This window comes from Lutjanus erythropterus, chromosome 10 (assembly GCF_056507025.1).
Source record: "Lutjanus erythropterus isolate fLutEry1 chromosome 10, fLutEry1.hap2, whole genome shotgun sequence".
Lineage (NCBI taxonomy): Eukaryota > Metazoa > Chordata > Actinopteri > Lutjaniformes > Lutjanidae > Lutjanus > Lutjanus erythropterus.
Window position 1 is genome coordinate 8,905,927 of NC_139326.1, and position 22,313 is coordinate 8,928,239.

Genomic DNA, 22,313 nt, shown 5'->3' on the forward strand with positions numbered 1-22,313 from the left:
GACGTAATCACTGTTAAACAAGTTGATTTTTATCTTTCCCCAGTTTTCCAAGCTGTTCCAGTTACCATAGAGGAACCAGGATCCAACTCCATCGAGGTCACGTTGCCTATAGTGCGTAATGCTGGGACTATTGGCACAGTGGTAGTCCAGTGGCAGGCCACTGTGAATGGTAGACTAGCAGTGGGGGACATCAGGCCCACGTCGGGGGAAGTGAGATTTGCTCCTGGAGAGACCATGAAGACGCTCAAAGTGGAGATTTTAGCTGACGATGTACCTGAAATCACTGAGGTAAGAAGCTGTCCTAGGTCCCCCTCCCTTTTTGCTCTTTGCTCCATAACAGTTGAGCAGGCTTGATACCCTGCAAAACCTCTGTCAACCTACACCTTTCCTGTTTTCTTTACTTTTGATATGTGCTAGGCTTAACTATGTTGAAAAGAAAACCAAAATATTATGAAGACAGTTAAAAGATGCTGACCTGTAGATGCAACATACAAATGTAGTTACGTCTTAAGTTAGCCACTGCTAGCAAAATGCCAGCATGCTAGCATTTTGCTAACACCAACTTAAGAAAAATGGGAAAGGAGGTTCATTCCAGTGAGCACCAGGCTTGCTGCACTGGCATTGGAGAACAGAACAAAAAGGGATGGGATTAGGTAAGATAATACATCCTTTGAGATATTCTGCATAATTTAAGTTGCAATATTTACTACACTCTTTCTGTCTTTTCTAGATAATTAAGGTGGAGCTCACTGGTGCCAGTAATGGAGGAAACCTTGGAGCCGATACGTCTGTTGACATAATAGTGCCTGCAAATGACAACCCATATGGTACCGTCTACTTTGAACAGTCTGTTTACCGTGTGCAGGAGCCACTGGAAGGAGTCTATAGAGCCAATATTACTGTTCGCAGGAGGTACTTTCAATTATTGTTATCTTCTAAAATAATGGTTTTATTTTAAGGCCTGGTATTTGAAGGACTGTGCATTAAGACTGGCAGGACACTGTCATAATCATTCAATGATACTTGTCATTAACATAACAAACACATCTCAAACAATGTCAACTTTGCATGAAAAATGACATAATTTAGTGAATGACACTTAATGACAGCAGTCATAAACATCCATTAAGTCTCGTTCATGACGTTCTTATACACACCCCTTCAAATATTACTCTATAGTGTTATTTAGCTAATAGTGTTACTCCATAGTGTTACTGAAGTTAAGTTTTTTTGTGTACCCCTACTCACATTAAACCTCCTTTTCCATCCCCATTGCCTTTATTCCAGAGGTGGTCACTTTGGACGCTTAGAGATCATGTACAGCACCTCTGAGATTGACATTGTTGGCTTGGCTCTGGCTGATGGACAGAACCTGCTGATGTACTATGACCTCCCAAAACCAGGTGTTCCATCCACTGCCTCAGTTAGGACAGTTAACATCACTGGTCAGACAGACCCGCTGGCTGCATGTGCTGCTGCTTGCCTGAGAGAGCGTGCCTGCCAGGCCTTCTCTCTGTCATCAGGGGAGACTCCACTGTCCTGCACTTGGGTGACTTCAGGGGCCGACCAGCTGGCTTCCGGATCTCAGGTTATGACTTATGTAAAAAACGTCACTGCAGCTGCTGTCCTGTTCAGTGCCCAGGCGGTGGCTGGGAGCGATTACACCCCTGTGACAGCTCAAAGTGCCTTAATGGACGATGGGTCAGGGGTCGCCAACCTCACAGTCCCAATCTTGACTGATAAATTCCCTGAAATGGATGAAAGCTTCGCGATACAGATCTTAAAGGTAAATCCCAAGCAGATATATTTCCCTGCATTGTTCATGCTTTATTGGCCCCTTCTAAGTCCCACCCCATTTTGCTCTGTGCTCTGATTCTGATTGGCTAATACTCATTGCATTTGTTGGTTTTGCCTTCACCATCCTAGGGGGGGAAAGCTTGCAGGATACCAAGCTTGCTTGACTGTAATTGGAGCATAGAGCAAAAGGGGCAGGACTTAGAAAGGGTCAACTTTGTTTTATATGCATTCAATTTATCCTGTCAACTGAGTCTTAAGAAAAACTATATGACAAAACATTTTTTGTGTACTGTTTAAAGGTAGAGCTGATGAATCTGACTGTGGCTGAGAAGAACCTGCCCTCGATTGGCCAGCCAGACAAAGCTGTGGTCACTATAGGGGTGAACGGAGATGCGTTTGGCGTATTTTTGATATACAGCCTCAGTCCCAACACCACTAATGACGGGCTCTATCTAGAGGTTCGAGAGGAGCCTTCGGTCGTGGTGCCCCTTGTTATAGAGAGGAGGGGAGGGAATCTGGGCACCGTCACCGTAGAGTGGAGGTTTGTTGGAGGAAAGGCCACCCCAGATGCTGACTTCACTGGAACCGGAGGGACTCTGGTCTTTGATGGTATGTGGATCCTGCAGAAATGATGTAAAAACCAACAGCTTAACAACATCCTATTAAACTGTCAGCATCTGTCAGAGTTCTTGACATTTGAAGGTTTTTGCTTTCACTTCTCTAACAGTAGGAATTAAAGGAATATTCGCACGTGCACTCAACCGGTGTAACCAGCGTGCTTTCCCCTGCAGGTGAGCTGAAGAAGACAATAGAGATAGTAATCAGAGATGACACTGAGCCAGAGGACAATGAGAGCCTCATGATCGGTCTGGTTAATACGGAGGGAGGAAGTCGAATCCTGCCCAGCTCTGACACTGTCACCATAGTGATACTGGCTAACGATAACGTGGCTGGGATAGTAGGATTCCATCCAGACTCACGTTCTGTCATTGCCAGAGAAGGTGAGTAGCTGTGTTTGTATATTCAGTCTATAGCATCTATGTCTAAGCACATTATCACCACCATATTTTGCATTCCAAACCTTTTCTACTGTCGCTGTCACTGGAGAGGTGTTCTAATTATGCATGAATGAAAACGTAAGGGAATGCACTCATAATAATGGCAGCATGCAGCAACAGGTGGGCCCTGTGGTCGTCTGTCATTATCTTCAAATTATATATGCATGAGTGGTTAAGTCTCCCACACAATAAGAGTCCTTGAGTTTCCTCTACTGGCATGCACAGAGTAAGAAAGCTCATGTACATTAGTAGGTAAACTAATTTCTGTGATGAAAAAACAAAACAAGTAACTCATAATGAGAAACTTTCCTGAAATAATGAGCGAGTATCTTGAAACAATGAGAAACCCTTTCAAAATAATAACTTGCTTAAATAATAAATATAATAATATTAAAAATAATGAGAAACGTTATCAAAATAATGAGACAATATCTCAAAATGACTTATGCATTAGTAAGTTAAGTAAGTTAATATCTTGAAATAATGATGTTATCTTCAAATAGTTACTCAGCTTAGTTAACTTTCTCAAAATGATGCCTCATAATGAATGTAATAATGACTCGCAGGACCTTCTTTTTTTCATCACATTGGCAGAAATGGGCTTCCATACATGATGTCAATATGTGTATTCATATTATATTTAAACTCAAGTAATAGTCAGATGTCAGTATGATTGACTTAATAAGGGCTTCTGTGCTGCAGAATCTTCTCATGATTCCATCATTTCATTAAATTTACTCACATATTGTGAAGAAACCAAAAAAAAAAGGTAAATTTAGACCCAATGCTTAAGATTGTTCTTGCCTTGGGTTAAGTGTTAGGGCTGACTCTGTATTATATGTGATATTACAGGTGAGAAGTTGTCCTTATTAGTGTTGAGGACGGCTCCTGGTTTGGGAAATGTTACTGTGGACTGGACTGTACAAGGGCCCCTGGTACACCGGACATTCACCAAAACGTCAGGGACGCTTTTCTTCACTGAGGTGAACACAAGTGAACACAGTTCATTATCGAGTCATGTTTAGCAATTTTATTGCGATGCAGAATTTGGCACAGACCTGCTGTTTTTGTTGATCAATAATTTAGCATGTTTCCAACAGGGGGAACTAAATGACACCATAGTCCTGCAGCTTCTTGATGATGCCACACCAGAAGACAAAGATGAATACAAAGTTTCCTTGTCCAACATACAGACTTTTGGTAATGGATCTCCTCTCAGTGTCTTTGTGGTTTATAATTGTGCATGAAAACTTTGTGAAGAAACCTCCAAATAAAGTCAGAAATCTCACACAGATTAACATTTTCCTTCCACACAGGTGTTGCTGTGACAGGCCACGCTGCCCTGGATGTTCAGGGCAGTGAGGCGGTGCTGACTGTGGACACCAGCGACGAGCCTTACGGGCTGCTGACCATTGCCCCGTCATCCCTCAAGGTGACCACAGAGGAACGGGACAGAACTATAAACATCTACATCAATAGAGAGTTTGGAGCCTCAGGTCAGTGGACCACAGTATGAACACAAAGATGAATCCAGCTATTATTCATACTCCTTCAACTTTTAAATCCTATTCATAATAATTAGACCTTTTCCCACATTTCCAACCATTCATACTCTTTTTAACTCTTAACTACTCATTTATACTTTACGCCAGACACTCCATTCAGACCTTATAATGTTTCACATGTTCCAAACACTATGAGATTTATTCAATTATTAAATACCATTCATACTAATTACAGCATTTCCCACTTTTGAAACTATTCCTACTCCTTCATTTGCTTATCCATGGTGTCCGTTTTTCAACAAACGTCAAAATACTCCACGTTTTATATACATCATTTGTATTATTCAGCTTTAAAATCTCTTTCATGCTGATTAGACCTCCTCCCACTTTTCCAGTGTTTCAAATTCTTTTCAACTTTTATGTCCTCATTCATAGTCTAAGCCAGACACTCCATTTAAACCTTATAATTATTCACATTTTCCATACACCATGAGATTTATTCAACTTTTAAATCCCTTTCAGACCATTTCTAACCTTTACTAGCCTGTAATTCAGTTTAGCATTGGACATTTCCAACAAAAACCTAAAAATGTACCCCATTTTCAAACATCATTGGGATTATTCAACTTTTAAAGCCAGCAATACAGTTTAGCATCAACTGTTCAGCATCTAATATTCACACACTCAGTTTCTTCAGAATAATCCATTACGTTTTTAACTGATATTATACCTTAATGTTTGCGTACAGGAGCAGTGAATATAACCTATGAGGTTATAAGAGGTTCTCTACAAGATCTGTCCCAGGTAGAGGGTGCTCTTGCTGACCCGGGACAGGACTTCATCTCTGGTACCGGATCTGTAATCCTTCAGGATGGACAGACTTCTGTCGCCATCCCTGTCACCATACTGGAGGTAAAGACAAATGCTATCTTCTTCTTGCTGTAAGGTTGAAGGAAAATTCCAGAAAGCTTTAATCACCAAAGTGTGTATATAAAATATATTTTAAAAAATAAGGCCCAGGTTTAACAAGACCAGAATTACCCTTTGAATTGTTTCAGCATAATGCCAAAATTGATATTTGATCTCTGCCAATATGAGATCTTCTTTTTCTGATGCTGTTTTCTTTGTTTGTTTGTTTAAACGTGGAACACAAAGCACTTAATTTCCATCTGTTTTATCAGGATGACATCCCAGAGTTACAGGAGTTTTTCCTGGTCAACATAACATCAGCAGTACTCATAACAACCCTCGCCACTGCTCCACAACTAGGTATGGATCAATGAAGCACCTCAATGTCTTTTATCACATCCAGCCATTGTAAACAGTTGTACCAATACTGCGTCAAATTACATGTAACATTCTTGGTTGATTTCTTTCATTGTTTTTCTCTTTTTTCTATGTTTTCCTGGTGTATATTTATGTTTTGTGCAATTTCATGAAGTCACTTTCCTTCTTTTCTTTCTATAATTTCTCACCATGTACTGTTTGATGAGTAGAGGTTGTGTATTGCACATTGCCAGGTAAAATACATAATCACATGTTCACAAGCTTTGCCTAAAATGTCAGTTTGATGTTGGTACATTAAACTACAACATTGTAGTTGACTGTCAAAATGCGCCATGAAAGAGCTTGGTAGTTCCTGCTACTGCTTTTGCATAATCCAAACCACAGTCCACTTTATGAATGAGTAACTTTAGAAAGTGATGAGTAGACAAAACGCTTGGAGGCTCCCAGAATACTATGGGCCCTTTGCATGGAGACACACAGTAAACACATGGCCGCTCTTTTGGCAGCAGTCATTATGTGGCTTGGATGGTGAGATTGATGCTTTCCATGATTGAGGAAGCCCGGGGATTTGGTGGGAGCCGAGTAGCACTGTGTGGTGAGCAGAGAGAAAGCCAAACTAAACCCGTAGCCGGCCTCCCAGTGTCTTGGCCATGGAGTGAATGGGAGAAGACTATTCAGGGGGTCATAAATCAGTCCAACCAAAAGACTTGGCTGCTCAGCCTCCCAAGCCACTTACAGGAGACGCTTCTTAGCTGTAATCCTTCGCTCCAATGTGCCATGACGGAAGTTAGATCCTCCACAGTTTCCTCTTGTGTTGGTGCTTGCACTGTAGAGTTACAGCACTGAAGTCAGCGCTTATACTAAACATTTTACTACAGTCATTATAAAGAACTGCAGCCTAAAGGCCTTCTATGTTGTCTTTCCCCAGACACCCAGGGTTTGGTGGCAGAAGTTAGCATTGCTGCTAATGATGGAATCAGAGGCGTCATTGAATGGACAAACACCATGTAAGAAATTGACCCACATTTAACGCGTTTCTTATGTTGATTTGCTTTAATTAAAATCCTTTTCTTATCCAACCTGTGTCCTGTTTTCCAGGTTTGAAGTGAATGAAACGATAGGATCAGTGACTCTAGTGGCCTACAGGAACAAAGGGACATATGGAAATGTCTCTCTTCTCTTCTATGCTCAGAACCTGGAAGCTCAGCAGGGACTGGACTACAATACCAGTGAAACAGTACGTACTGAATCTAAAGCAAATCCAGATGCCGATGACTTAGCTGCTCTGGATATACCATGATAATCTAGATGACTGAGAGTCCTCACAGACGTGTAGTATCATGGCATTTTTTTAATCTGGAAATTCCTCTGTCCACCCAGATGCTCCAGTTTGTTGATGGCGAAAGGCATAAGTTTGTAGAAGTGCAGATCATAGATGACGCCATTCCAGAGGGAGCTGAGAGATTCCAGCTCATCCTGTCCGAGCCTTCACCTGGACTGGAGCTGGGTACAAACACCACAGGTAGATTACAAGAGGCATTTCTGATTTAAACTGCATAAGACAGTGGAACATAAGCTTCCATTGCCTATGAAATGATTGGGCCCACAATATGTAGCCAAGTGCTGAAATGCTAACAAAGCGGCTGTAGCTAACTAGAAACATTAGATTTCACCATGTCAAAGGATTATTTTAGCACCCCAGGTCTACCAGAGAGGAAAAGTTATATTGACAAACTTATTATTGCCTGTAAATCTCAGTGTCCCTTCTCATCACTTTGCTTTTCTTAAATAATCCTGCTGAATGGCCATGTTTTTTTGATATTGCAGTAGGTTTAGAAGCAGTTTGTTCTCTTGTTTTAGCGTGGAGGGCAGATCAATAATGTATAAGCAAAATAAAATTGGTCCTAGGATTGATCCTTGTGGAACTCCAATCACACAATCAGAAAAGGAGAAGCAAGTCTCATTAATTCTTGTGCACTGTTTTCTTGAGTTTAAGTATGACTCCATCCATTTTAAAGCATTATTTTTAACTTATTTTTCTACAGTATGTAGTACAGTTTAAAAGTAATTGTACACAATAAGGTAACCTAGCATACAAAAACAACAGTGGAGGCCTCTATCTCTCACATAAGGTTTATTACACTTAATTTATCGCGGGTCATAGCAGTGAGAGAAGCTGGAAAAAGTGTAAAATGGTGGTAAGGACGATGATTTTTACTGTTTGGATCCCATACATAACACAACATTATAATTAGTAATATGAAATTACTGTAAGGTCTACAAGAGTTGATTGCTGATTTATTCTTATCTATCCATATTGTACATAATGATACATCTTCCTGTTTTCTTATAGCGACTGTGAATATCCTGGCCAGTGACGATGGACATGGCGTCATTTCCTTTAACACCAGCGAGCATTTCTTACTGAAGGAGCCCACATCTGTGTCGGGGCTGAGTGAGAGCGTGGCCACCCTGTACGTGGTCAGGAACCCAGAGGAAGGCACATTTGGTACTGTAACTGTTCAGTTCACCATCACTGATGCCAATGGCAGTCTAGCAGAGGGCGATCTGATGCCAGCACAAGGGTTTGTTGTACTGGAGGATGGAGTCAGATTCAAGGTGAGGGAAAAGAAAAATTAACTTCTTTTTTTTTTTTCCAGAAATTAATTTCAAATGTATTTTGTGTTTAAAACATATTTGTCAGAAGTTCTTTAATCGTATCTGTGTTGTTTCAGATGCTGGAGATCTGGGCAGTCCTGGATGCTGAGCCTGAAGGGAATGAAACCTTCACAGTGACCCTGTCCAACCCGACAGGAGGAGCACGGCTCGGTGACCAACTCCAGACTCTCGTCACCGTCCTGGAGAACTTAGCTCCTTCTGGCTTGTTCCGCATTGGCCCTACTATCAACAGGTCTCAATACAGTCGCACCAACAGGATCAGACACTTTGATTATCATGAATATTTGCAGTATGTAATGTCATTTGCAAGGTGTGTACAAAAACACATTCTAGTCACCATTTGTCAAAAATCATATCAAATTTAAATCAAAGGGCCACTGCTGCACCATGAGCATGTAATGTATGCTGTGTAAAGTTTCTGCATTTCTTATGCTTTATTTATGCAAAAACAAGCAAGCAAACAAAAAAACAAAGATATTATGGTTCCTGCTGCTGTGCTATGTGCATCCTATACCTTCCTGCTTACTTCTTTAACCTCAGGTGCCCACAGTGTAAGACAAATCACAGATAAAACAAAAACAAAACACTAATCATGCAAAAACTAAATTTGCTAAACCAGAAAATAATAATCATCAAAGTAAACAAATAACTAACAAATAAAAATACGATCAAATTCCAATCTGAAAAAAGCAAACATCTGGAATAATCAAACAATAGCCCAGACAGGCACACACAATCACACTCATTTAAAAGCATGTTTATGTAGACTTACCCGATGTGTGTTTTCTGTGCAGAACTAACACAGAAGTGGTTGCTGATGAAGGTGGCAGAACAGTCTTCCTCACCGTGTCTCGCAGTAATGGTCTAGAGTCAGCTGTCAGTGTGGAATGGGAGACGCAGTCTGACACAGCTGTTGCCTCTGGTAAGACCGAACAATGTTTTTCCTCTGTTGGTCCTTTCATCCCTCTTTCCTTCCAATAAGTAATGATAATTATGATTCTTTTTTTTTTCTTCTAGAGGGTCACCTCTCAGTGATGGGTGTGTACCAGAGCTTTGAGGACTACCCCACCTCTGGTTGGTGCTCCCTTCCTGAAGGACCTTCTTTCCTGGCTATGAGGCTTGATAGGAGGCCGGTTGTTGGATCTTCCTACACCTTGGCCACTCTGTACCGCTGGCAGGGTGTTTTTGTGCCAATAGAGGTAGGCTAATAACAATAGCATTGTCTCTCAACCACCACATGATATAATACATGTACTTGGGACTAACAACTAGCTAATTTAACACAAACTGCACTTTTAGCATAAAACTCTCTCTGTGTTTTGGTCTTTACAGTCTGTCAGGATTCAGGACCCCAGCTCTTGTGTTGGGTTTTCTGTGAACGGTTCGACCTACATCGGCATCACACACAGTGGCCCTCCCTTCTCTCCTGCTGCCAACCTGAGCATCTTCAAACTGCAGAAGGACCTCAATGTCACATTGGTGAGTATCGTGGTGCAACATTACTGTCATGTTTTTGTAGATCCTGGCATTATGTTGTATTATTTTCATATGACAATCTGGTTTCTGTAGGAACAAACTTTAGGCGTTGAAGCTCTGGATGTGAAACACTTCTCCACTGAAGGCAGAGATTATCTCATAGCATCAAGCCAGGTGAGCCTGACCCTTTATATGAAACTTATATGAGTAAGGTAACCATTAATAAAACTGAAATCCTGCAAGTATTATATTAAAAAAACTTACAGAGGAATTTCAAGCCTTATATGCCTGAAGTCAAGGTTTGTTATTTTGTTCCATATGGACAGATTTTTGTTTGGACTGGAGGCTCCTTCACCCTCCTGCAGACTCTTGACTTCGAGCAGGACATCCTCAGTGTCACTCCATTCACTCGTGCAGCTGTCCTCTACCTGTTGGTGTGCATGGACAGACAGACTGCCAGCTGCCTGCTGCTTCAGTGGACCGGCGGAAGATTTCAGAATCCACAGCCTCTGCAAGTCGGCGGCAGAGCCGTTCAGGTGGAGACAATCAACACGAGAGCAGAGGACACCCTCGTGTTGGTTGTTATTGAAGGTGATTTGTCTTGCAATATCCGTCTTGGATATTTTTACGTTTATCTTGCACTTTTAAGTAACTACTTTACTGTCAGTCTTTTTATATTACATAAGTGAACAGATGTGTCGGTCTAAATTATATCATATATATTATATATTATATTATATTTATATCAAAAGAGTTAGATGCAGAGATTACATTAAAATGGTCTAGAATGAAAGGCAAGTGCACTTCTTCTATGGTATGCTAAGAGGGTGGTTGTGTTTTTGCAATAATGAGATGCTATTTTCTGTGGTTGTACTTTCTAGTGGATTTTTCAGCGGTCAGATGTTGGTTGGGATAGTGCAAACAAATCGGTGATACTTTAGAAGGCACACAGAAACTCTGTGTCTGTTACAGAAAAGAAACAGCCTTGTTATGTGGTCTCAGCTAAAATGACAAAATTCACAGGGTTGGCCAGATCATGTATTTATACTACGCTCTGTATATTTTGATGAGACATAATCTCTCCGAGTCTGCAGAAAGCGGTGAGTTTTCTTGGTTCAGACCTGTTGTGGGTTTACGGGAAAGGCCTCAGCGTGGAGCAGAGCAGAGCCACTGAGCGACTCGGAGGTTGTAATTTGTCAGTGTTGGGTGTGTCAGTCAGACCGGTCCTTACTTTACATAAACATGCTATTCTAGCGTGAAAGAACCCTAATCTGTGTGTGTGTTTCTGTGCATTCGTGCATCTTTCTCCAGGTCTCTCTCCCTCCTGTGAGGTGTTACAGTGGAGCTCAGATCAGCCGTCACCTCGGCTTTATCAGTCCATTCCTCACCCGGGCCTCACCTCCGTTCACCCCTTCACCACATCGTCTGGAATCAGTAAGTATAAATGTCATTTTACAGTTCAGACCGGGCAACAGACATTAAACTACTAAAACTAGAAAGGCGGGAGCATTGTCTGATATTGCTGGGTTCCCAAAGTTTGCAGCTTTGACAGAGAAAGCAGACCATTCATTGGAACTGTGCTGTACTACACAGTTGACTCTGGCAGATGTTTGCCTGATGTTATCTGAGCATAGTGAAACAAACTCTTTCAGCTGGGGAAAAGCGAGACCGAACTGGAGTTTGCATGATAGACACAATTGTCAAACATTAAGAGTGCATGTGCGTCTTAGAATAGTAGGTTACAGACTGGGGGGTGGGCCACCCTGGAGGGGCCCAGAGACTCTGCAGGGGTGCTGTGGACGACCAGGGGAGAAATATAGAGTGAAACAAATTTGCACAAATGTGGTTTCTTAAGGCGAAATAAACAAACAAGAGCTTGCTGGCCTTTATTTCACTAAAAGGACACATGGTAACTATCACTTATATAAAAGCACTTAAGACCTTTGTTTGTCGGTTGTACTATTAAAATCAATTGGCCAAATCTTTTTCTTTCCCATAGTTCATGTCCTGCTCGCTGGAAGAAACGGCTCGTCACTCTACACCTGGAGGTCTGACATCAACCTGCTCGCCATGATCCTGAGGGCCCCTCCAGCTCTCAGCTTCCTCTCTGTCATGGTCCCGTCCCTCAACACCACCAAGACCCTCCTGGCTTCTACTGAGGAGAACAGATCCACTGTTTATGAGTTCACTTCTGTCTCCAATCAGTCTGATTTCATACCCAGGTACCAAAACTGTTTTTAATTCAGAACAAGAGACTCTGAGAGAAGTAAGATGCAAATAAATGATGCATGCTGTATGTTTTCTTCCTCGCGTTCAGTTTTGGGGAGCTGCACTTTGCGCCAGGTGACAGCGAGCTGGAGATAGCGGTGAACATCATAGATGACGACATCCCTGAGGAGGAGGAGCATTTCCAGGTCAGCCTGAAGAATCCGAAGGGCGGGGCTGAGATTGGATTTGGTGGACAGGTGACCATCATTGTCCCAACTAACGATGATGCACACGGAGTCATCGGCTTTGCTCAGGTAAGCAGATAAACCTTTTGTTATTAGAAAGCTTGTACATTTGTCCATCATGTTAAATAGTCATTATGTTATAGCTTTATGTCACATGGACCATATCAGTAATTAAAATCAAGAAAGCCTCGTCACCCTCTCGTGAAACTTTGACCACCCCTAACGGGGATCAGAACCCCCAGGTCGGGAATCAGTATTTTAAGCATTATCTCAAGCTACAGTCCATAAGAAATGTGTTGTCATTGCCTCTCTGCAGAATTCTCTGTCTGTGGAGGTGGAGGAGTTGGAACAACATAATCAGATTTCTCTCAGTGTGGAGAGGAAAAGAGGGACTTTTGGCAGACTGACTGTTCACTGGGCTGCCAACGGCAGTCTGGCAGACATTTACCCCACCTCAGGAGTGGTGAGTCAACTTTGACCTTATGTAATGCTTTAAGAGACGTATTCTGTATGTATTGACAACATGTAATGAAATGAAATGCATACCAAAATAAACAATGGCAAAAATTATAATCTGAGGAAATCAAGTTAAAATGTGTTTCGCATCATAGGTAACGTTTTCAGAGGGCCAAACGGTGGCCATCATCTCGCTGACAGTGATAGCAGATGGTGTCCCAGAGCTGAGAGAGAGCGTCACGATCACCCTCATAGATGTCACCACCGTGGGGCTGCAGGACCTGCGACAGGCTGCGGTCATCAACAAGCAGCGGGCGCAAGCTCTGCTCGCCATCCTGCCAAATGGTTCTCCCTACGGGGTGATCGGATGGCATCTGGACTCCCAGTTTACACTAACAGAGGAACCAGAGAGTAAGAATTTATGTTGCAAGAAATACACAAATGAGTGATGATTTGTCTGTGAATGTGTGTTTTTACTGGATCACAGTGCAGAGGGGTCTAATTTACTGTAATTGGTTTAAATTATTGTTAACCTATTCAAAGATATCCCTCATTTTTGCTTTCTCTTTGTTCCAGAAACAGTTGTTGTGAGTTTAGCTGTTTGCCTAATGCCAGTCGCTCTGTTTTTTTTTGGGGGGGGGGATGAGGTTTGTTAAGGAGCTGTTACAGGAATCACATTTTGAGATTTACTGTAAAGGAGATCTGCAGCGATTTCCAGGATGTGAAGTAATTTAGGATTTGTCTTAATCTGTGTATTGGAGGATGGCCCAAAATGTCAGATAAGTCTGAGTAGTAGAGCAACACAACACAGTACTGGCCTTTAATCATTATTTAACTTAACAGTGAGGGATTTTTACCAATTCAGGTTATTATTGTCATCTTCCATGACATGACAGATCTTAACAAGATCATTTTTATCCACTTTTTTCCCAACCTGCAGGGACACCAGTCAATGTGACCCTGTCTATAGTGAGGGAACAGGGCTCTTCAGGTGAGGTGGAGATCCATTACCAGACCAGGCCAGCCCTGTACCAACCCCCATCCAACCAGGCTACTGCAGGACAGGACTACACCCCCAAAGACAACACCATCGTCATGATCAATGGTGCTACTGTGGCTCTCGTCACTGTCACAATCCTACCAGTGAGTCCTACTGGAGTGTTGAGTACTAGAGAAGTTTATTTAATCTACTTAAATAAAGATGGATAAATTAGGAATAGGACTAATGTTTAGCTTATAATAACATAAGAGTTCATTTCTCTTATGAAATGTGTTTTAAAATCAAAAAGTATAAAGAAAAGAGTGGGAGGATGCTCTTAAAATTAAGTCTCAATCTGTCATCTGAAATGTAGGATAACAGATTTTCTCAGCCACAATTTTATTGTTCATCTTACACCTCCCACACATACGCCCCTTCAGACTGGTTGTGCAGATTGCTGCTGTTTCTTGCCTTCATCTTAAAACAAATACTGGCCTTTAAAGTTGAGATGAAATGGAAAAATACATTTAAATCCCCATACAGTGCAATATATATGAAATATATGCCGTGATGTGGATGTTGTCATGTTGGAGTAACTTTATGTACACAATGCAAGTTATCAGAAATAGCATCGAAGAAAAAGGCACCTGCACACTTAAACATGTATGTGGGCCTGTGGTGATCATTTTAATATCCCAGTGAATAAGATTTTAAGATACAAGTTTATGAATTGAATTATGAATGTTCATATATTTTTCTTCAGGAAACTGGTATTATAAATGTCAAATACTAAGAAAAAAATTATGCTCCAAAATTGTAAAACAACAACACAGAATTTTCTGTAGCAGAATACATCTATGAGGGAGGCAAATGTAAGAGAGAGAGAGTGCATGTGCTTGTACACATGTCAGCAGTATTAGTTGGTGCATAATATGCACATTTGTTTTCTAAGGATGACATCCCAGAGCTGGCAGAGAGTTTCCTGGTAAATATCACCAGTGTGGAGCTGGTTAGCGGCTCAGTGGGAGCAGGACAGCCCAGTGTGAAGAGGCCTGGTATGGAAGTAGCAGAAGTCACCATTCAGGAGAACGACGACCCTCGAGGGATTCTGCAGTTCAATGTTTCTGAGGTGAGCACTGGGTCGTCTCTGGGACTATGATGTGGACATGAACATGACTGAGATGCAATCTTCATGGTGACTTCTCAACTCTTTTCATTGAACACTATTTTAATGTCTTTTCCAGGATATGGCTGGAATTGTCCTGGCGTATGAGATACCACCACCGGACAACGTCCTCCATCTGTCAGTGGTGCGACTTGCTGGTGCACATGGAAGACTGGTCATCTACTGGGAGGCTGAGCCAGTCACCGCTGATCTTAATGATTTCAGCCCCACATCTGGAAACATCACTTTTCAAGATGGGCAGGTAAAAAGATAAACTGACCTTCACTGAAATGAACCTGCCTTTAATATCACATGAAGCCATGATGTGAGATGGTTGACAGATTATTGCATCCAGCCTCTCGGGTGTTTCCTCTGCCTTATTTTTAGAGAGAAGCCACAATCGCCATCACCGTCCTGGATGATGAACGGGTGGAGACTTCAGAGACCTTCAGAGTGAATTTACTGCGCGTGATTGGTGGTGCTCGACTGGGAAATGTGACCTCTGTAACTGTCAGCATCCCGCCCAATGATTCACCTCTCGGACAATTTGGATTTCAGGAACTGGAGGTGAGTCTAATTTACTGATACTTCAGGACTTAATGAAACATCTGTTACCCTATTCACCATCTTTCCAATATCACACTGATCCTCAGCTTATCTATAACTACTTATTCTATAGAATGATTTTTTTAGTATCTCAAATAATTATTTTACTCAATCTCTTCTCAGTTTGCTGTCAGTGAGCCGGAGTTTGTGGATGATCCAGCTGCTGTGGCGACACTAACAGTGCTGCGTAGTGCAGGAGGAGAGGGGGCAGTGACTCTGAGGTGGCAGCTGGAAGACGAGGCTGCAGACGACCTCTCACCTCTCAGTGGAACTGTTGCCTTCACCGAGGTACAGTATGAAAGGGGTGGTGTCGCTGTCCCACCACATATATCGAGTATTACTCACTACATCTTTAGCTTCATGTACGTCAAAAGTTTCTCCGTGAAGTCAGCTATTGTGAAAGTAAATGTCTTGGAGTAATAATAGATAATAAGCTATGCTGGAAGCCACATATAAATAATGTTAAGGCTAAAATGTCACGGTCAATTGCAATTTTATGTTAAGTTTATTATCTTCTAAATCAAGCACTAAATCAGGCACACCATGAGGCACTCGTGGTCTAAAATTTATAGATTTGGTGACTTTAAAACAGTTCAAATCATGAACAGATCAAAGAAACAATTATCACCTGGAAGCATCCAAATTTTGTTTAATCAGAAAGAAAATCGACATGATTTGAGAGGTATTTATATGTTCAGAAAAACCAACAGTGAGGACTAAAATTACATGATATTTCAGTCAAAGGAGTGAATTTATGGAGCATCTGTAGTTTCATATTACCTTATTAAATAAGATGTGTTGTTAAAAGGATAGTTGTGTATTTATGTATATGAATCTGTAGATTCACACATATGATCTCATTTTTATTTGCAGGCTGAATTAAATAATAAATAAATAGTTCTACTTTTCACACTTTCCAGACTGACTCTATGAAGACGTTTGTAATCAGAGCCCTCGCTGACGCTGAACTGGAAGGAGATGAGCAGTTCACTGTCCGGCTGTTTCCTGCTGAGAGCGGAGCCGTCATCGACCCCTTAAATAGTCAGTATTTATGGAAAATCACCACACCGCCAGTGCATCAGCTGACTGAAGAAATCTACAGCATATATTTAGGATTCTCTTTCACTGATGCAATAATCATATCATGTTTTCTCATCCGTCTTCACTACCCCTCGTCTGTCACGTGCTCCTCCAGGCGAGGTCACCATCACTATCAGGGCGGACAAAGCTGCTCTGGGGATTGTTGGAATAGCAGAGTCCTCCAGGAACATCCTCATTGGAGAACCTCAGGGAGATTACAACGGTAGTGCCGTGGTCAGGTGAGATAAACACCAAACTTCTTTTCTTGTTGTGATTCTGCTGCTTTGTTTTATTGTGCAAATTAAAAAAATATATATATGAATATATATAAAAAATATATCTTGTGTGTGTCCCCCAGTCTTGTGCGAGGGCCAGGTGTGTTTGGAGAGATCCAGGTGTACTGGAACATCACTCCAGCTGTGGTCTCTGAGTTTGAAGCGATCTCTGGCACTGTGACTATGAGAGACAGACAGTCTGCTGCCACCATTATTCTGAAGGTACTGAGTAATATAAGAATAATCTAGATATTGTCTCTATCAATGCACTGCAGAACACACATGCAAACAAAAAAGCATCATAATAATGTCTTTCTGTGTGCTTTACATTAAAAAAACAAAAAAAAAAAAATCAGGCCCTGGATGATGAATTCCCTGAAGAGCGCCGTGAGTACCAGCTCACACTGACCTCCGCCACCGCTGGACTGGAAATCAGTCCCATTGCCAAGCATGCTAGCATCATCATGGCAGCCAGCGACAACCCCTACGGCCTGTTCTCCTTCACGCAACACCAGATCGGGGCGACCGAGGAGGAGGGAATGGTGAGGTCGACTACATGGAACTGATCCTCACAAAATGAGATGTGGTTACAAACCTAACCCACAGCTGTATGATTTTCCCACAGGTGAATGTGACAGTTAGTCGCTCCCTGGGCAGGCTGGGCAGCGTGTGGGTGACCTATCAGACCTCAGGGCACACAGCGGTCAGCGGAGAGGACTTCACCCCAGCTTCAGGACGACTTCTCTTCACCCCGGGCCAGACCTCGCAACACGTCACACTGTATATCCAGGATGACAGTCTGCCAGAGGGGCAGGAGATGTTCTTCCTCAACATCACTGAAGTGGAGTTAGTCAATGTCAGGTAAGGTAACTTTATAAGGTGGAGGAGATTGTTGTTTGGGATGTTTAACAATATAATCAAGATACTCTGTGGATGTGACTTGGAAAGGTTTCTTGTCGGTGACTCTTTGTCCTGTGTCTCCCCCTGGTGGTCAGTGGTGTGGACTACACAGTGAGGGAGTCGGGTCTCCAGCAGGACCAGCCTCCAGCTGTAGGAAACATCTCCTCTCTTGCTGTGGTCATATTAAAGAACGGCAATGTTGAGGGCATCCTGGAGTTCAGGCAGGACTTTGTCAACATTACAGGTGAGGGTCAAAACAACTTCAATTTGATGCTCTTTAAATCAGTATGAAAGGATTATCCGCTCAATGCAAAATCCCTTCTTCCTTCTGGCTTTCTTTCTTTCAGTGGAGGAGGATGTGGGCGCTGTGTTGATCCCTGTAGTGAGGAGAGTGGGCTCATATGGACTCGTCTCAGCTCAGTTCATTTCTAGAGGCCTTAGCGCCACTCCTGACCTTGACTACATCCTGAATAATGACTCAGTGACATTTGTCCACGGCCAGAATATCAGCTACATCAATGTCACTATCGTGGACGACCTAGACAGGTGAGAGGTGAAATTAAAAATAATTAAAATAAATGTCAGGTGTAATAAGATATACAAGATATCATATGTACGTGAGCTTGGACGACATTAAGCACTGAATTAATACGTTTAATGTCCTCAATACTTTTCAAATTGGGCCCTATTTTCCCATGTTTTTATGTCTGAGTAACTAATAAGTGCAACCATTTTTGAAACTGGTCTGGTATTGAGCGAGCTGGCAGTTGTGAAACAGGTTGCAATGCAATCCCCGCCCACCAAAAGTGCTTGTTGTCACCACTGCCAGGCTTAGATTGTTGTTCTAAGTGTCTGACAACATTATGAAAAGGATCCTTACAGAGACGGACCATTTTGTTAAAGAGTTAAGATCCTTTTTGGTTAACCAGAAACAGCTGTTCGATTGCTTTCAGCAAAGCCGCCAGACTCCACTTACAGAAACAGTAATTTTAAGATCATAAAACTCACCAAAACTGTCTCGGTTCATCGGGTAATTGTTGGAGCCGTGGGAAGACAAACCATTTAATTTGTTTCTGTCAGGTTTGAATGATGTGTTTTACAATGTTAAAATAACCGTTTCTATAAATGGAGTCTGGTGGCTTTGACAAAAGCAACAGAAAGGCTGTTTTACTGGTTAAATAAAAAGGATGTTAGTCTTTAACAACAAAGGTCTATATCTGTAGGGATCATTTCCATAATAATGTCAGACAATGAGAAGAAGCAGTGGCAAAAATAAGCACTTTTATTGGATGTACTTACACAGTTGCCCAAATGGATTTCACTGCAGCTCGGTTTTGCTGTTGGCTGCAGCTCCCTCCGTCAATACTGGAACGAGTTTTAAAAAATTGCTGCCCCCATTAGTCACTTATACCCAGAAACATTGGAAAAAATAGAGCATAATGACCCTTTAAACTGTAGAGAAGACAAAGCATTAACTCAAGACTACAATGAGTGAAGACGTTATCTAATTCCAATTTAACACGGTAATTATTTCCCACAGTGAATATGCTGAGATATTTGAGGTCCTGCTGGTTGGAGCTACAGGGGGAGCAGCTCTGGGATCTCAACATGTCGCCAGGGTAACCATCGCCAAGAGTGACTCTCCAAGCGGGGTAGTCCGTTTCCTCAACGAGAGCCAAATCACTGTGGTCAACCCAAACTCCACGCTCAAACTCAGTCTTGTTTTGGAGAGAGCAGGAGGCCTCGTGGGCGATGCAACGGTACGAGGAATGATATCTTCTGCCAGAAAATAGAAGTTCTCTCAGCCATCAAGTAATTTAAAGTGTTTTTTTTACCTTTTGACAGGTTGCTTGGCTCATCCGTGGCCCAAACAGCAGAGAGGTCCTTCCTCCATCCAATACAGACATTAGAGAGCCTGTGAACGGCTCCTTCTTCTTCAAGGATGGCGAGGAAGGACTACGGTCCATAGAGCTGCGGATTCTCCCCCATGGGGAGGTGGAGGTGGAGGAGACATTTGTTATAGAGCTCAGCGTTCTGTCCGGAGAGCTGGATGTTGATCCTCACTCTGGTTCCATAACACTGAAGGTATTTCATCTTGAAGTTCAAGTAGTTTATTTTGACATTTTCACATATAGAGCACACAGGAAGGAAATTTGTTTTTGTCACAGCTCAAGTTGCTAACATTGAAATATACAAAAATATGCAAAAATACCACATATTTGCTGACATCACACCTGTATGTAAACATGATGGGCAGTAGTAGAGTAAATAAATAGAGCAGTGGACTGAGAGCTGTGGGAGAAGTGAGAAACAGTAAATGGTCAACATCATGAGCAGCGTAGCAGTTATTGTGTGAAGATGTCAGTAGATCAAGAGACATAAATAATGTTGTGCAAACAGTTACAATGAAGAATACCAGCAGTGTATTACAAAACAAAAATTATGAATAGTACTAGAAATGATTAATACAGATAACAGATGTACATAATGGGATATTATCACAGTTACTGTTAACATACTGAACAGGTAGGTACAAAAATATAAATATTCCTGTACGATGAGTGTAAAAGCTATAAGAATGTTTATATCTTTTGTGTGATGCCTGCAAAGTTGATTTCACCATCATCAGATTGTTGAACAGGGATTACTAAAATTTGTCGTTCTAGGTTTTTTTTTATTATCGATTAATCTGTTGATCATTTACTCTGTTGATCGATTAGTTGTTAGTGGTTCATATAATGTCAGGAAAGGCGACGTCCTCAAATGTTTTGTCCACGACCTAAAGATATTCTGTCACAGAGGAGTAACGGAATCAGAAAACATGCACATATGAGAAGCTGAAAGCAGAGAATTTCGATATTTCTTTATCTATTATCGATATCTAATCTTCAGCACCTTTCTAACACTTACCTTCCTAATGTGATTTTGTCTCCCAGATAGAGAAGTTTGGTGATCCGAATGGTATAGTCCAGTTTACCCAGGATGCTCTGCGAGAGCGTGTCTACAATGAATCAACAGAAGCTGAGGGCCCGTTCAACATTTCCCTGACGATCACACGTCGAGAGGGTGTCATGGGTAACATCACGGTAAGTTGAATTCTTTCTCGCCACTTTATCTGTTTATCTGTTTGTTTTTGCTTTTTGTTTTTATGATCTAATAAATGTCATTTTAGTGTTTTATTTATGTCTTATTGTTTATGTATTTCTATGCTCCTGTAAAGAACTTTGAATTGCCTTGTGCCTGAACGGCGCATCATAAATAAGCTTGCCTCGTCTTCTGTCACGCCTCAGGTTTACTGGCAGATCGAGAGTGACTCAGATATATCCGGTGACTTCCTGGCCTCAGCTGGCTCGGTGACGATCCTGGAAGGCCAAAGGGAGGCAGAGATTATCCTCAGCCTGATGCCCGACACAGTGCCGGAGCTGGACGAGCTCTACGCCGTCCGGCTGACAGCTGTGGAGGGTGGCGCCACTCTGGATGCCAATCCCAACCTCATCAGAACGCTCATCAGGTTTGTTGTGATGGCTCTGTTAAAGGGACAGTTCACCCCCAAATGGCCTTTAGTGCCATTTATCCATCTGGATTATTTTGAGCTTCAAACCAACAAAATTATCTGTCTCTGTATTTCGGATGTTTTTCATTGGAAATAGAAACTTCACAGTAAAAATATAAAAGATATCCCTCAGTTGAAGAGAGTAATCTTATTCCAATGATGTGTTCATGTTTCTTAATGTGTTAATCTTATTGTAGTACAGTACTAGAATATTATACATATGTATTAATATTATATTATTTAAAATAGTTCCTACATGAAAATACTCATGCAGATTATCTTGGCTAACTCTATATTTTGAGAAATCTGTCTATGATCGATATCTCCAAGTTTTTGCAACTCACACAAAAATAAATGGATAAATAGCACTGTATTTAGGAGGAAAAATATGGATCTCTGATTTTGTGGTGAATTGTCCCTTTCAAGTCAATAATAAACACGTATTGACTTCTTTCTTTCTCTCTCTCTTACCTTTAGGGTGCGTGCTAATGATGAGCCCCACGGCGTCTTCTCCCTGAACCCTGAGCAGCAGTCTATAGTGGTGGTGGGATCAGGGTCTGAGGTGACCAGAGCTCTGGTCGTGAATGTGACGCGGCTCGCCGGCCTGTTTGGTAACGCCAGTGTGGGCTACAGGATCAGTGGCGGGATCGATGAAGTGATGGATATTGAGGAGATACTGGGAGGACAAGCTGAAGGAAGACTGTTCTTGAGAGAGGGACAGACCTTCACCACTGTCACTGTTCCCATCAGCAGCCAGGTAAGGATGAGTGCGCTTGTGCAGACACACACATTCAGCAAATATATACTTAAGCTGGGTTTCACCAACAAAGTTTCACTTTTAGACCTGATTAAATCATGGTTTAACTTTAACTCGTGTTGCACCAAACTTTCAAACTAGCTTAAAATAAGGTAAGTTTAAATTTAAACCTCACCAAACCTGTACCAAAACTTTAAACTTACTTTACTTTACTTTACTTTACTTTAAACTCCTCTTCATTTGACTCCAGTTGATAATTGGATCAACAAGTTTTTTCTCAAAAGAGA

General features: G+C 41.8%; 1 protein-coding gene across 1 annotated transcript in view; it reads left to right on the plus strand.

The window, feature by feature from the left end:
* The window catches only part of adgrv1 (adhesion G protein-coupled receptor V1), a 162,278-nt gene that overhangs the window by 50,951 nt on the left and 89,014 nt on the right, over positions 1 to 22,313 (plus strand). The window contains exons 33-74 of the mRNA XM_084728141.1: positions 44 to 288; positions 731 to 912; positions 1,288 to 1,786; positions 2,097 to 2,406; positions 2,589 to 2,798; positions 3,708 to 3,838; positions 3,956 to 4,055; positions 4,172 to 4,351; positions 5,109 to 5,272; positions 5,542 to 5,629; positions 6,576 to 6,654; positions 6,746 to 6,884; positions 7,028 to 7,169; positions 8,001 to 8,266; positions 8,383 to 8,558; positions 9,121 to 9,248; positions 9,344 to 9,525; positions 9,659 to 9,805; positions 9,896 to 9,976; positions 10,129 to 10,393; positions 11,114 to 11,236; positions 11,802 to 12,024; positions 12,120 to 12,324; positions 12,572 to 12,718; positions 12,867 to 13,122; positions 13,652 to 13,854; positions 14,643 to 14,819; positions 14,935 to 15,117; positions 15,243 to 15,422; positions 15,585 to 15,749; positions 16,382 to 16,502; positions 16,657 to 16,780; positions 16,900 to 17,038; positions 17,173 to 17,358; positions 17,442 to 17,677; positions 17,812 to 17,960; positions 18,064 to 18,262; positions 19,257 to 19,476; positions 19,562 to 19,801; positions 20,653 to 20,802; positions 21,007 to 21,227; positions 21,747 to 22,026. Of these exons, the coding sequence (XP_084584267.1) occupies positions 44 to 288; positions 731 to 912; positions 1,288 to 1,786; positions 2,097 to 2,406; positions 2,589 to 2,798; positions 3,708 to 3,838; positions 3,956 to 4,055; positions 4,172 to 4,351; positions 5,109 to 5,272; positions 5,542 to 5,629; positions 6,576 to 6,654; positions 6,746 to 6,884; positions 7,028 to 7,169; positions 8,001 to 8,266; positions 8,383 to 8,558; positions 9,121 to 9,248; positions 9,344 to 9,525; positions 9,659 to 9,805; positions 9,896 to 9,976; positions 10,129 to 10,393; positions 11,114 to 11,236; positions 11,802 to 12,024; positions 12,120 to 12,324; positions 12,572 to 12,718; positions 12,867 to 13,122; positions 13,652 to 13,854; positions 14,643 to 14,819; positions 14,935 to 15,117; positions 15,243 to 15,422; positions 15,585 to 15,749; positions 16,382 to 16,502; positions 16,657 to 16,780; positions 16,900 to 17,038; positions 17,173 to 17,358; positions 17,442 to 17,677; positions 17,812 to 17,960; positions 18,064 to 18,262; positions 19,257 to 19,476; positions 19,562 to 19,801; positions 20,653 to 20,802; positions 21,007 to 21,227; positions 21,747 to 22,026 (7,841 nt within the window). The remainder of the gene's footprint in view (positions 1 to 43; positions 289 to 730; positions 913 to 1,287; positions 1,787 to 2,096; positions 2,407 to 2,588; positions 2,799 to 3,707; positions 3,839 to 3,955; positions 4,056 to 4,171; positions 4,352 to 5,108; positions 5,273 to 5,541; positions 5,630 to 6,575; positions 6,655 to 6,745; positions 6,885 to 7,027; positions 7,170 to 8,000; positions 8,267 to 8,382; positions 8,559 to 9,120; positions 9,249 to 9,343; positions 9,526 to 9,658; positions 9,806 to 9,895; positions 9,977 to 10,128; positions 10,394 to 11,113; positions 11,237 to 11,801; positions 12,025 to 12,119; positions 12,325 to 12,571; positions 12,719 to 12,866; positions 13,123 to 13,651; positions 13,855 to 14,642; positions 14,820 to 14,934; positions 15,118 to 15,242; positions 15,423 to 15,584; positions 15,750 to 16,381; positions 16,503 to 16,656; positions 16,781 to 16,899; positions 17,039 to 17,172; positions 17,359 to 17,441; positions 17,678 to 17,811; positions 17,961 to 18,063; positions 18,263 to 19,256; positions 19,477 to 19,561; positions 19,802 to 20,652; positions 20,803 to 21,006; positions 21,228 to 21,746; positions 22,027 to 22,313) is intronic.